The sequence below is a fragment of the Monodelphis domestica genome, chromosome 7 (assembly GCF_027887165.1).
Source record: "Monodelphis domestica isolate mMonDom1 chromosome 7, mMonDom1.pri, whole genome shotgun sequence".
Taxonomy (NCBI): Eukaryota; Metazoa; Chordata; class Mammalia; order Didelphimorphia; family Didelphidae; genus Monodelphis; species Monodelphis domestica.
The window spans coordinates 97,952,901-97,968,668 of record NC_077233.1 but is presented as its reverse complement, the minus strand read 5'-3'; the positions used below and the strand labels follow the sequence as shown (position 1 = coordinate 97,968,668).

General features: G+C 37.1%; 2 protein-coding genes across 3 annotated transcripts in view; one reads left to right on the top strand and one right to left on the bottom strand.

Annotated features, from left to right (window-relative positions):
• KLHL18 (kelch like family member 18) overlaps positions 1–15,768 on the bottom strand; it is a 77,262-nt gene that overhangs the window by 55,968 nt on the left and 5,526 nt on the right. The window lies entirely within an intron of this gene.
• Positions 14,225–15,768, top strand: part of KIF9 (kinesin family member 9) — an 81,486-nt gene continuing 79,942 nt past the window's right edge. Inside the window, exon 1 of the mRNA XM_056805194.1 lies at positions 14,225–14,297. Within this exon, the coding sequence (XP_056661172.1) occupies positions 14,264–14,297 (34 nt within the window). The 5' untranslated portion in view covers positions 14,225–14,263. The remainder of the gene's footprint in view (positions 14,298–15,768) is intronic.

Below are 15,768 nucleotides of genomic sequence, written 5' to 3'. Positions count from 1 at the left end.
GGTACAAACAGAAAAATGGAGACAGTCCATGCTTTCAAAGAACCCACTTTTAATTTTTAATTAAGGGTGACAAGTTCAAATGGAGAAAAAGTGGAAAGGTTCCTAAAATCCTAAAGGTAGAGCCTGGAAGGAGGGTAAGGCTCAGGGGTCCTTGGGTTATTGAAGTAGGTCAAACAACAGTGCCAAGGGACTGAAGGGGGAAAGAGAAAGGATAGAGGGCAAGACCTACCTCTTGAAAAAGAGAGAAAATGACTCTTATTTATGCAAATACGCACAGTCAAGCAGCAAGAAAACTGGAAACATGATGGTGAGAACTATTTCCAGTACCTAGCGACAGCAAGATGACACAAGCCTCAGTAATAGGCATTCTGATTTTCTCTTAAGTTTTCTGTAGAATTTCCCCCATATTGTATAACAGCTAAATACAATAAAAGTTCAACCAACCTGAAATACTTAGGGATTGTTTTTTTCTATTTAACTGATTTTTTTAGTAAAGAGGTTAACCTTTTGGCAGTTTTGCGGTTGTGAAAAAAGATCTTGTCTTGGATTGAAACAACAACCTGGGTTCAAGTTCTAGCTAAGATAGTTATTAACTGCAGTTCTGAGTGAGTCTCTACTCTCTGTGAGCCTCTAATTGTTCCCTTATTTACTGAATGGGGATAAGAATACTTGTACCACTAGCCTCCCAAGGTTGTTTTGAGGCAAAATGCTTTCTAAACCTTAAAGTGATATTTAATAAGATGAGTAATCAATTCTGTACCAAAAACCATACTAAAATGTGCTAGTAAACTGTCCTGCCTTAGTTACTACACTACAGGAAACAACTGAATCTTTCTTCAAATTAGCATCTTACAATGCTTCAAGGTCAATGTGAGGTCATATAACACTTTTTATTTAGAAGATGTAAAAAAAGTGAAAGAAGGAAGCATAATAAGTGCTCTACAAGTCATTTATTGAACGAAAAATGCAACACAAGTTGACAAGTGGTCATATTATGTGTTTTTAAAATAAATGTTACTTTCTTTTCCCCCCATAAAGTATTTAGAAGAAAAAAAAATCTGGTTACTCTCTTAAGGTTGAGATGACATGAAAGAGAACTCAAGCATCACAGAATTTGAAAGCTGAAAAGGAAGACTTAAAAGGTCAGTCTACTCCTTCCATTATACAGAAGAAATTAAGATCCAGCAAAGAAAAGTAACAAATAGCATAGGCTAAGGAAATTGTATTTTAATGTCATTTCTTGATTTTCTTTTCCTATTATTTCCTGACTCTTCTACTCTTCTATAATCTTTTTTTTTAACTCTTACTTTCTGTCTTAGTAATAGTAACAACTCTAAGATAAAAGGGTAAAATGGGATTAAGTGACTTGTCCAGGGTCACACAGCTAGGAAGTGAGTGAGGCCAGAACTGAATCTAGGCCCCTCCCAACTCCTGGCTGACACTCTATACATTGAACCTAGTTGCCTCTTCTTCTACTATCACGAAGAAAAGAAGAGGGTAAGAAGAAGAGTGGCAGCCTTAGGAAATCTGTACAAATATTAAATACAACTCTTATGTAATACAACGTCTTACTATCCACGTGAACTTGGTCAAGGTTTCAGTTTTCTCATCTGTAAAATGATAATTGAACTAAAAATTCTAGAGGGTCCAAAGACATATATTTGCCAGATAATTATTTCCAACAATGGTAGTTTACAGTTCAACTGATGTCTAGTAGACATCACAAATTCAACATATTAGAAACTGAACTCATTATTTTTCCTCTAAGTCCTCCTCACCTCCAAACTTAGTTACTGCTTTCCAGTGTACTATTTATTACACACCCAATTTGCCAGGTTCATGACCTAGGTATCTCCCTGGACTCTTCACTATTACTCCTCGCCTCCCTTCAATCTGTGGCTGAGGCCTGTCAACTTCACCTTTGCAAAATCTCTTAAAATCACTCCTTTCTTCACCCCAATACTGCTACCTCCCTGGTTCAGGACCTCACTACTTCATGGCTAGACTAACACAATAGTCTGCCAGTTGGCTGGTCTGCCACAAGTCTTAATCTCAGTGCCTTTCCTCTGTTAATTAGTTCCTATTTATTCAGTATATAGTTTGTCCCTATCGGTTTGCTTATTTCTTCCATTAGATTGAGAGTTCCTCCAGGGCAGGGATTGCCTTTTGCCTCTCTTTGTATCCTAGCACTTAGCATAGTACCTGGCACACAGTAGGTGCTTAATAAACAGTGACTAACTGGATTCAACATTTATTGAAGTCTTTTCATCTAAATTCCAAAGTTCTCATTTTTGTCCAAACCACATTCCATTTCTATTATAGTTATTGACACAAGGAAAATACCAAGGAATCATCATTCTCACCATAGTACATACATAAACATGTCCTTCATGAGTTTGCAGCTTATTTTTCCAGACACTTGTTCCATTTAACTTGAGCCTCACAGTTCTTTCTATGGCTATTTTTTTTCTACATCCTCAAATGAGGACTCTTGTAGTTCTTTTTTTTTTTCTGTGTCTAGCACTGTACCCTGAATATCCCAAAAAGTCCTCAAGTAATGTTTACTGAATTAAACTAGATTCTGATCTACAAACCCACTGTTGTAGCATACTTACCTGGAAAACATCTCACTATAATCACTATTATTTAGGTCCATTTTATTTGCACATATCACTGCCCAAGGCATGGAGTCCTCATTCTATGTTTAAAAATACTAATCATTCTTTCTCTATAAGAAAAGATCTTTAAATAAACAACTTAACATTGATTGATCTTTTCCTTTAAAAAGTCAACCGCATACTTAAAACAAAATTTCTACATTTCTGTAATTTCCAAAAACGAGGCTCTGAGGTCCAAGTGTTACAATAGCCCTTTTCAAGTTTATTTAATAAATGTTTGTTGAATTTGTTAAACATGTTTATTGATGGCTAAGTATTTATTTATTATGTATTCTAAGCACTATGGGGATTACAGAAAAGTTAGTACTTGCCCTCAAAGTGCATACAACCAAGTTGGAAGATAAGTATACAAATAATTATATTACAAGGTACATGGTAAATGCCATTTGATAGAGCTAAGACATGCTATAGGAGTTCAGAGAAGGACTACAGGCATCAAGAAAAGTTCTATAGAGTGTAAAAATGGAGACTTGAATCCAGGACTCCATTCCCCAGAAGTCCTTGCTCACTTTCCAAAATGCCTTGTAACCTCACCTGGGCTGAGAGCGAGATAGGGTATTTAACCTGATTGTAAAGGTTATGTGCCTTCTTTTCTACTTCCGCTGCCCAGCAGACGCGTGTCTCATGATGTGAGTGATGTAAACCTCAAAATTTCTCAGACTTATGAATGTTAGGGGTTTCCCCCATTGGGGAATCTTCTACTTTAAAAAATTCCCTAGCAGATGGTGAGAACTCTACTTGAGCGTGGAGGCTCCTTGCCTTGGGAATATCCCTATTCCACCCTACTTGGGACTGCTTTAGGACAGAGAACTCCTTGAGAACAATGGAAGTACTTTGATCCATGCTTATGGAAGGGACAGGAAGTTCTTTGAGTCATGACTGTTTTAGAATTGATACAATGGGATACTAAGTACCTATAAAGGTGGGGCAACTTGTAAACTACTTAAACCAAAAAGGGTGATAACTTATTCAGAGGTTTTTTCTTAATGAAATTTGTCGACACAGCAGCATTTTTTTCTGACTTACTAAAGAGATTAAAACTACTCAGCTGTGAATTCAAAATGGGCGGTCCTTTAGAAACATCTACAGTGATTGGTAGATGTAAGGACTTAGGGGAGGTGACATAGGAGATTTTGCCCTTAAAAATAAGAGCTCAGGGAAGAGCTGAGAGGTCATTTCTGAAACATTCAGATTAGAGAGACTCATTCTGAGGAGACTGATTCTGAAACATTCAGATGGAGGAGGGAGCTGGTGAAAGCAGCTGAGATGCTGCTGGCCTGGTGTTATTAGAAATCCTTACTTAGACAGATCTTATGGTGTGTTATAAAAACTGACTGATTTCTCTTTTAGGACGTAGGTCTAGGCCATATTGGCTTGAGGCCCTTCATACTTATTCCTTTCTTACTCTCTCTCTCTTTCTTTGATTACTCATTGTATTGTTAATTAAAATCTCTATAAAACCCAATTGACTTGGGTATTTGAATAATTGGGAATAATTCCCTGGCGACCACCTTATATTTGATTTTAAAACCCAAGACACTGTAGTGAAACATATTTCTGCGGTCAAATTTACTCACCCTCTCTTATATCTATCATAATTTATATCTTCCACTATTTTAATCACTACAGTTTAAGACCTCAACCATTTTAAATCTCACAGTGAAACTGAATTGGGTCTCTCAGCCCACCTAGCACATGCCTTTCTTACTTGTATTTTCTTAAATTCTCAACCTTTAATAAACCTCTAAAAATATATAATACTCCTTGCAGAAAGAAACTAATTTCTACAGCCTCAGATTCCCCCAAGTTTTAACTCTTACAAGAGGCAGGCCTTGGAAACTGAGATACGCCTTTAAAAAAAAAAAAGAATATCAATAAGAAGAAGCAGATAATCTTGAGGCTGAGCTACAGACACAGTTCTTAACCCTTTACATGTCATGAAGTCCTTTGGTAATTTAATGAAGCCTATGGACTCCTTTTCTGATTAATGTTTGTTGTTTAGTTTATTAATTAAAGAAAATGCTAAATTTCAGTAAGAGGTTAGTGAAAATAAAGATGTCCTTCAAACCTAACAATGGTCTTCTTCAGAGTCCATGAACTCCTGATTAAGAAACCCTATCCTAAACTAGCTCTTACCAGGATACCCTTTTATGTCAGAGACATCCAGTAACCTATTACCTACAGAGACAAACAATTCCATTTTTTGATAGATCTGTTATTAGCAAGTTGTTGAGATAGAGAGCTAGATCTATTATTAGCAAGTTGTTGGGCCAAAATCTTGCTTCTCTTTTAACTTAAGGCCGTTGGTCTTAAGTTCTGCCCTATGTGACAGACCTAAGAGATGGGAAAGAGTATGTGAAGAAAGAGAATAGCACAAAGGTTTAAAAGCAGAAAAAATCCAAGGCACATTTGGAGCCTATGAGGTAAATAAGACTAATTTGGCTCTACTAGATTGTAGGGGAACAGTAAGAAACCAATACAAAGGCTGAGAGGAATCAGACCAAAGAGGGCTCTTCAGCATTTACTAGCTATGTGATCATAGGCAAGTCCCAACTTTTCTGGACCTGCTTCCTCATCTATGAGACAAAAGTGCTATAAAAGGTTAAATTTTATGGTTGAGACTGAATGTAAATATTATTTTGGTCACCAAGGATTTAATTTCTTAAATCCAAAATGAAACATTCCAGTCAGAAATGGAAATTTATGGTGATTTAATGACAATAGGAGGAAGAGAGAGAGAGAGAGAGAGAGAGAGAGAGAGAGAGAGAGAGAGAGAGAGAGAGAGAGAGAGAGAGAGAGAGAGAGAGAGAGAGAGAGAGAGAGAGAGAGAGAGAGAATTCAACTGAGGCTCAAGAGTTCAAGGTTTTTGGCCAAGGGCAGCCTTCCTGAGAACCAAGGGAAAGGGGAGTCAGTTCTTATCACTCACCTATGTGACCGATTGAAGGAAAGTTGTCTGCGGGGCTCCTCCAAGCTCAAGTTTCATGATCGAACCGGCTCCTAGCCTCCCTACAGGAAGTCCCAAGAACTCCAAAGGCAGGTCTCTACCTCACTTCCTGCATCTCACATATGCCAATGGTGGCTCAAGCTTGGCTAAGGACAGCCCAGGGGGGCATTCAGTTGTTTCTGATTTGTCATTTGCTAGCACATGCCCGTGTAGTGTGGGTGTGCACATTCCTGGGTGCTAGACCAAGCAAGATGGAGAAAATCTAAAAATCACAATCCCCCTGATGATGATTGGGGGACTAGTCTCCCCAACTAATCACTAAACATAAGCATCCTGTACCCTAAAAATTTCTAACTGCAGGTTTATACAAAATTTTACCCTCTAAGAGGAAAACTACAATAGTTAGAGATAAGGGGGAAATGAGAAGACAGCTGCTGTAATTATTACATTCAGTCTCAACCCCTAAATTTAACCTTGACAATGCTAAACCAGAAGGCCTCTCTATAAGGTGCTTTCCAGCTTCAGATCTAGGATCAAGATTCCAGATTACTACCAGGTTAAGGAGTTTGGGTATTATTTTGTGCACAATGAGAAACAAATATGAGTTTCTGTGCAAGGGAATATTACTAGATAGAATGTTTTTTGGAAAAATTAATCTTACTGACATGAAGTTACAAAGAAGAAAGACTAAAGGGAAGAAGGCTCCTAAAACATTATGACCATGAGGTGATGAAGGCCCAACAACCTACAGAGGTAGAACAAAAATAAAAAGAAAGGAAGGAAAAGAGATTTCAAAGGAAGAACTTTAGCAACAAGTGGGTGCTAGCTTATCAAATGAATGCCCTCCACACACACTCTCTCTTTTTAAACCCTTACCTTCCATTTTAGAATCAATACTAGGTATTGGTTCTAAGGCAGAAGAGCAGTAAGGGCTAGACCCTAGTGCCCAGGATCACAGAGCTAGGAAGTGTCTGAGGCCAGATTTGAACCCAGGATCTCCCATCTCTGGGCCTGATTCTCAATCCACTGAGTATCCCAGCTGCCCCCTCTCTTAAGGAGTGACAGTCTTTCTTCAACACTTCAAAGAAATGCAATTCAATCAATAACATTAGATAAAACCCCTCCATACTTCAGATGTTTTCATGAGTTGCTCTGCTATGCCAAAAAAGTTCATTCCTTATTAAGGGCATCCATATTTAAGTAGATTGATCCTTGGAAGGGAGACACATAGTCCATCATCAGGCTGAGATGTAACACCTTTCCAACTCTGATAAAATCTTCAAGATTCTTTCAGCACAACCTTTATGAACTCAGGATTACTCTAACATTAGAATGAGACAACAGAGGAAGACTGTAGAAAAAAAAAAGTTGATTTCATGGGAAAGAAGGTAAGAAGATGTCACTTAACTAAACTACAAACAAGGTTATGCACAAGACCAAGACTGAATGCTAACCCTTAATCTTAGGCCACAGATCTATCCAAAATATCACATGAAAGTCAAGAAACAGAGTCAACATCATTCAAATACTTATCCAAGTGACCTCAATGAGCCACTTTTCCTTTAAATATAACTATCCTATGCTAAAAAGCAGTGAAAAGTTGGCAAGCTAATATATATCCAATCTAAGATTTAATAGGTTTCCCCTTGAATAAGATGGCATCTTGTAAACCTATTCACTTATAAATTGGTGATAATGAAATACACTCTCATCGTCACATCTACTATTGGAATTGCACTAAAAGTACTTACAATGAGTCCAGAGAAAGTGAGCATATGTCCAAACAATTTCATTTTCAAAGTAATCAACCATTTTATTCACCTGCATGACGTATTGTCATATGTAAAATATAAAGGAATAATAATGGAGGATGAACTGTTTTTACATGAAATCCCTCCACTGACCATAATGATAAAAAGGAAAGAATAATATAAAAAACTAATAGCAAGATAGTGATGTCCCATAGCTGTTTCTGTCTGAACTCTAATGAAAAAAATGAGTCTATAAAAATAACAATAATAGTGACAAGAGCAGTTCATACTTATTTTATGTAGCACTTCTTCAGGGAGGAAATTCTCTTTACTGATACAGATAAGCACTGATTCTGTACCTTACAATCCTGGGCAACTACTTGAGATACTGAGACGTCAAGTGACTTGAGTCAATATGTATCAGTGATGGGACTTGAACTGAGGTCTTCCTGTCTTCAAGATCAGCTCTCCACTACAGCATGCTGCTCTCCCCCAACACCCCCAGATGATCCACCCACCCACCCACCCACCCCCGCAACAAACCTCTAACACAAAATCTCTTTTAATCCTTATAACAATCACAGAAGGTAAATGAATGCTATTATCATGTTCATTTTACCAATGAGGAAACTGAGGCTTGGAGCAATTACGTGACTTGCCCAAGGTATGGAATAGAGCACTGGGATACACCAGTGCTTAGGCAATAGGACATGGATGATAACTGAAAAGGACTAAACAGAAAGGTACAAAAAGAACCAGAAAATAGTCGGTTTATGAAAACAGAGGAGAGAATATTTGAGAGAAAGTGGAAAGGTCAAGAGGACTAAGGACTGAGAATGGCCATATATGTTAGTAATTAAGAGATCAATGGTAAATTTACAGCAATTTCAGTAAAAGTGAGGAAAGAAAACAGAGGTAACATGTATTTTAGCTAAGTTATATGTGTTAGAATGTGTCAATTTTCTTTAAGCTTTTTCTCAGAATTTCTCTGGGAAAAAAAGAGTACAGAGACAGTAGTACATTTGGCTGAGGGACGAACAGCAGCAAAAAGTGGTGACAGGAAATCACAGAAGAAAGATTAGGAAGGGAGGTGCAGAGGGGCAGATTGGTCATGCCAAAGTTTAGCAAAACTTCTTGAATTAGGAAACTTACATCACTATTAGGTAAAATATCAAATAGTTTGTGTTATTCAGTTAGGAAGCCATGAGCCAAAGAACACATTAACTAGATCCATAAACAGGGCAGTGACAGACATGCCTAGTTTGTCTTGTTACCTTTCTACAGCATTGAGCCTAATACTCATGGACAGAAGCATACAAAGAAAAGCTTTCTGCTTTCTTGACTTACCTATAACAAAACAGTTTTCAAAGAGGGTAACTTATGGTTTCTTTCGGTTACTATGTTTATTACAAAGTGATTGCTTAACCTTTTGTGAACATGTAGTCTGCTCAAAAAACTGACAAATCCCACCACATATAACTTGCTAACTGCTTTCAAATTCTGAAACTCCCTTTTGTCCTAGAAAAGTACACAGATACATACCTTATTTTTTTCACATCTTGAATCAACTGCATGAATCACTCACTACATGCCTTAGTTCCTTTACAATCTACATTTGATTACATCACTCTTCACCTACTTCTATCACTATTCACCTACACCTATCATTATTAATGGGAATGAGAAATCTGCTTTTAGCTTACAAATGAAATCCATTGTGTGATTTGGCATTCCAGCAAACCTGGTATGTGAGTCTCGACAGGAAGTCATTAAAGGGTTATGGCTGAGAAAAATAATAATTTAAAATTAATTATACAATGAAACTCTCTACCTAGCATCACTTCCGTTTTCTGGGCCTTGGTTTTCTCATCTGTACAAAGAGGGATCTTGGATCAGATAACTCCAAGATTTCTTCTAATCCTTATGTTATTTACCTTCTACTCAATGTGCTTTACCGAAGTCATGAGAAGTCAGCAAAACATTTTAATGGGTGCAAAATAATGAAAGAGTGGAGGTTTTATACAGAGGATTATAGGAGATAAGGTTTAGGACTAGACCATAGAGGCCTTGAATGCCAGGTATAGAGAACATTAATGGTGACAGTTATAAGTAAACAAGACAAACAAATATGAGGGTCCTAAATTTAGCATATACAGTGACTACTAGAATTTGTGTCATAAGCTTATACTATAGGAGTCCAAGTGGGTATCTAATGAGGTGATAATTCATAAAAGTAGTGAATGGGTATCATGGCCCTTTAGGATGTTCATCTAGCACTCCCTCCCCAATCAAAATGCAGTCCTTTGGTGGATGAGAGGGAATGCTTTCAGGACTCATAGCAGGGTCTAAACTTTAGGTCAGGGGTTCTTAACTTTTTTGTGTCTTTGACCCCTTTGGCAATCTGGTGCAATTTCTGGACTCCTTAGAATCATGTTTTTTAATACATGGCAGTAACCTCTGTTCTAGAGTATGTTGTTTAATGGGTACTGAAGTCCCTTGTGGCTTCTGTTGGTATGTTAAAAAATATTTTATAAATGTAGCATTAGGCACAATCTTGCTATAGTTTTGTGTCACTGTCCTTAGACAATATATTTTCATATATAGATTTGGTTAGGTGTTTGAAAGTTCCTGTTGATTTTTTTTAAAACGTAGCAACCTAAAAAAAATACTATCTAAAATTACTAATTGATAAGCTGTTCACCCTGAATTATGCATTGAGGATGGGTGCAGTATGAAGAATCAAGGTCCTATAATAGTGAGATTTTGTTAGGGGAAAGAACAAGAAGGAAACATAAAATTCAGGTTTATTTTTGGGAAAGGGAAGAGGTAAAGGGTAAGGAAAATTATTACAATTAATCTTAAACCCTAATTTCTATATATTTTAACCTAACTTATCTAAGCTAAAAACATTAAGTTTCCCCAACACAAAATCTCAGAAAAGGAGTCCAATCGATGGGCCAGGATCTTCAGGTGAAAAACTGTACAAAGCAGATCCCACTAGTGGAAAAGTGTCTAGCTGCCAGCAGCCAGTCCAAGCAGGATTATTCTCTCTTCAGCTGGTATCACCAAAAAGCCAAAAACCTGATGTAAAACCTCCAATCCTAGGTCCTTCAGGAGAGAAGTGAAGTTTCTGTTGGGACCCTAGAATCTTTACCCAGATCTTGACCCTTAGGGTCCCATATGACTCTTCATTCAACCACTTGAAAATTTGCATTACAAAGTTCTTTTGCAAAAGTCCTCTTCCTATTACAATCTCTAATGCAGTTGGAAAGAAGAATGCCTTTCCCCAATTCCACACGCTTGTTTTTGGTCCCCTTCAAGGCTGCTTTTACTACTCATTATAACCATTTGCCCAAGCTTAGGGGAGGGAGTGGTTGTTGGGGAGAAGGAAGACATGACCAATAGAATATGATTTGTCCCAAAGAAGTCTAAGCTTCTGGACAGGCCCACTAACAAACATGCTAGATTCTGACCCAGTGGTATAGAATATATTACAAGATTATATTAAACATTTATTGTACCAACAATATTGCCTGATTCATAGGTGTTTTTATAGTTTCTCTTATCTATTAGTGGTCCTCCTGGGGGAACAATTCTTTTCTAAAGTCACTCATCCTAGCAAAATGAGATGAAGGTGATTTTTCATGCACCCCAGAGCACTCTCTATTCTTTAGTTACTCTTATCACAGGGACAACCCTGACAGATTTGTGTGAGTTTAGGATAATCTGAAATCCAGCCAAATCAGCACTTCTTTTCCTAATCTCATCTGAAACCAGTGGCCATCTGCTGTTATCACAGCATTACCAATAGGATCTTTTATCCTAATAGTATCCACTGGAACCTCTGAAAAGTTATGTAAGTGATTCCCCCAGAGGTATTCTAAATACTAGGCTGGTGGGGGGAAAAAAGACAATCCTATGAAAAGAGGCTTTTAACTGTACTGGCTGGTGAGCAGAAGGGCTCTGTGTGGTTGCTTTTTCTCTCCCCAAGGTTCCTTACTTTGATTTCACTAGAGGAGGGGCTGTGGGACCCATCTCTGGCCTGATTCTGTCATCAGTGACAAGGATGAAAGCACACTTATCAAATGTGCAGAAAACAGAAAGCTGGCAGGAGGTCCAATAGCAGAACTGGAATCCAAAAGTCACTATGAAACAAGGATCCAAATCTAATAGGAGGAAAACCCATTAACAATAAACATAAAATCCCACATTTAGGTTCAAAAAATGAACTGTACAGGATGAGAAAAAGCCAGGTTACAAATAATTTTTTTGTGAAAAGTAACCAAAAAGGGACAGCTAGGTAGGTGGTTCAGTGGACTGAGAGCCAGGACTGGAGTCAGGAGAACCTGGATTCAAATCTGGCCTGACACTTCCTAGCTATTTCTACCTGGGGCAAGTCACTTAACTTCAACAACCTCACCCATACCGTTCTTCTGCCTTGGAACTTGGCATTTATATCCATTCTAAGACCAAAGATAAGGGTTTTTTTTTTTTTTAAAGTGGCCAAGGAATTTTGGTGAATTTTCAGTTCAATGAATTAACAATGTTACATGGTAACTAAAAAAGGCTACTTTGACAGTAGAATATGTGAACAGAAATATAGCATTTAGAATAATGAAAATGCAATATATTCCTTCGTTCTCTGGCCTGGCAGGCAGTATCTGTTTAGTGTCCAGTACTGGGCACTTCATTTTAGCAAGAAGATTGACAAACTGGACTATTTAAGGATACAATCAGGATAGGGAAGAAAACTGTCATATCAAAGTTCAGATGAAGAATTGAGGGCATCTATCCTGGAAAAGAGAAATTTAGAAAGAATATGACATATGTAGTCATATATATATATATATATATATATATATATATATATATATATATATATATATATATATATATATATATATATATATATATATATATATATATATATATATAGTCATAGGGTTGTCATATGGGAGAAAAATTAGGCCTGTCCTTCTTGGCCCCAGAAGAAAAAACCAAGAGCAATGACTGAAAACTGCACATAAGAAAAAGTTTCTTAATAATAAGGGCTATGACCAAAGAGAATGGGCTGCCTCAGGAGGTAGGGAGTTCCTGAGGTTTTTAAGCAGATGCTAGAAGACCACTTGTCAAGAATGTGGTAGAGAGAAGACTGTTGCTCAGGTACAGGATCCTATGACTATTAATACTATATAATGGGATCTCTTGCTTTGGAAATTTGCTTTATCCTCTCTCTCTCAGCAAAAGGAAGGAAAAATGAATGCAACTGCAATCCTGGAATTACTTAATGAATCTGTATCACCAAGCAATACACTTCCCTAATAGAAAAATCCTATTCCTCTAGAATGGAAATTCCTTGAGAGCAGGAACTAAATCTTGGGGTCAACTATATAGTACAGTGCAAAGAGCAATAGGGTTAGAGCCGGGAAGACCTGAGTTCAAATTTGACTTTACATCACAATTGTGTGACACTGGTCAATTCACTTAACCTATTTGCCTCGGTTTTCTCAACTATAACATGGGGATAACAGCAGCACCTCCCTCACATAGCTGTTGTAAGGACCAAATGAGATATTTGTAAAACACATAGCACAATATCTGGCATATAGTAGGTACTATGTAAATGCATATTCTCTTCTTCATCATTTCATCATTTGCCTAATAAAGAAGGGCTCTGGAAATAGCAGACAAGCAAATGCTTGCAGAAAGAATATTTGGTGAAAACATATGTTCTTTTTGTAGCTATAACCCTTTGGCATAATTTTTTTTTACTGTCATTCCCTAGGAGAAATGCTAACAATATTAAAAATATATTTTGGAAAGGTACATTTCAGAAGAGTACATCCCCAAGATAAATGGAATAAAAAGATTACATAGTGTTTATATTTTATACACTAACACAAGAAAAATAAGGTATAGAAATATGTTGTATATCACTTTAATAGAACACATATTACAAGTTATCTTTTTCTCTTAGGTAGTGGTAGTTGTCAGAGCTTCCTGAAATAAACCAACAAAATTGAGTGAATAAAAATTGATTGGTGATAATAGCTAGGATAAATGCTCTTGAAAATGTGTTCTCTCTCTCTCTTCTCTCTCTCTCTCTCTCTCTCTCTCTCTCTCTCTCTCTCTCTCTCTCTCTCTCACACACACACACACACACACACACACACACACACATACACACACTTTAGTTTCTTGAAAGAGCTAAAATGCTGTTCAACAGAGGTGCCAAAGCATGCAGCCTGAAGCACCTGTGCAGCCTACAATAACACTCCTTTTTAAAAATTATTTTTTCCATGGCTACATGATTCGTGTTCTCTCCCTCCCCTCTACCCTCCCCACTCCCAGAGATGACAAGGAATTCCACTGGGTTATATATGTATTATCACTCAAAACCCATATCCTTTTTCCATATCATTCACTTTTATAATAGAGTAATCTTTTAAAAACCTAAACCCCAAATCATATACCCATATATATACACGTGATAAATAATGTTTTTCTTCTGCATTTCTACTCCCACAGTTCTTTCTCTAGATGTGGATAGCGTTCTTTCTCATAAGTCCCTCAAGACTGTCCTAGATCACAATAACACTCCTGAATGTAATCTGAATGAGATTAAAATATAGTTCTATCTGATCATAATGTGTTGATATAGTAATAAATATATATGTATGTGTACATATATATAAATGTGTGGCTTTCTGAAATCAACATGTGGCCTACAGAGATCCTTATGCATGGTTAAGAGGCCCTCATTTCTAGTTAAATTTGATGCCACTGATGTATGATGTCACAATCCTCAAAGTAGTAAGCACTCTCTGTTGCTTGAAGGTTTCATCAGTCTTATGTTGAAAGGTCTATTCAACTGATCTGAAGTTGGAGGCATGTGTGAAGATCTTGAGTCAGCTTATTATTTTGGTACAGTATGAAGTCTTTATGTTCTCGGGTCATCTAATTACTTACAACTTAATATGCATTGTACTGAATACTACTAATAGACCAGGCTAAGTTTAAACCATTTTGGTCTTCTATTTTACATGCTAATAAGATAGTCCAGACTCTGACCCTTTAAAACCCATCAAGCACAAGAGATACAAATGCTTTCAAAGACTCCTTGGTAGAATTGGGGAAACATACTGGAATAAGTCAGGAGAATTAAATGCTAGTCCTAACTATGCCACTAACCGTTAGCTGCATGATCCAATTCAAGTCATTCCCCCTCTAAACAGTCATCTATAAAATGAAAGTTGAAATGAGATTATCTCTAAAGGTCTTTTGAGTTCTGACATTCTACAGTTCCTCTGGTCTGGCATGTTGCAGCCTCAGTTTTTACTCAGTTATAAGTAATTATGAGTAAAAATAAGGATTTTTAAGGCCTCAACTCTCAGTTTTGAAAGCTTCAGTGAGACTCAGACACCTGAAATTTAAAGAAAGGAAGACAAAATTTATTGTACACCTCCCTTTTCTAGACTGCTGGGGATTTTTTTTTTTTAATACTCAGAAGCTATCTAATGCTTAGAGAAGCTGCTGAACATTGTGGTGATGGTGCTTCAACAATACATAGTCAATATGATAAAAGAGGAATATGTTACTACTACTACTATTCTCCACTAAAATTTTCAAATGCTTTATTTTTGCATGGAGCTAACTGAGTTTTCAAATGCTAGGCCATCAAAGCACAAGCTCTATTGCAAGCTGGAAAGACTTCAATGAATGAGTCTAGCAAAGACCAATCTAGCTAAAATCAGAGTACATTATGATCAGGAGGTCTAGCAATTATGAATATTTCCAACCATAGTAGTTTCCAAAACAGAAGTTACTGTTGTGTGGAGAGATTTGAGATCTGCCTTTGTAAATGAACCTTCAATGAGATCATGGCTCCTGGAGGATAGGCAACTATCAAGACCTTGAACTGATGATGAAAACTTACAAAGTTTATGATTTGGTTTGACTGACATTTTCAGAAAACCTTGATTAGACGTATGGAACTTTCAATACTGCCTCACCCCCTCCTTTTCTCATTTCCTATCCTAGACTAAGATAAAATGACCAACAGTCTTTTCAAAAAAAAGAAGTACCCATCCCCATGAAATAATATTCTCGGAAAAAGGGATAGCTTGCTTCTCATAATATACATAGAAGAAAATAATACAAAAGGAGGGAGAAGGGGACACATCATAACCTGAATTCTTTCTCTATTAACCAATCCATAGGGATTTTTAGCTCAAGGGCTAAGGAAGAAATTAGTTAGGAGGCTGAAGAAAAAACAAAAGAACCTGATCTCCTGTAAATATCCTAAAGGTATTACATGTTGCAAAGCAATAACACAAAATGCTGACTCCCATAAATACTCCCCAACTGGACATCCTCCAAAAGCCTCAGGGTGAGC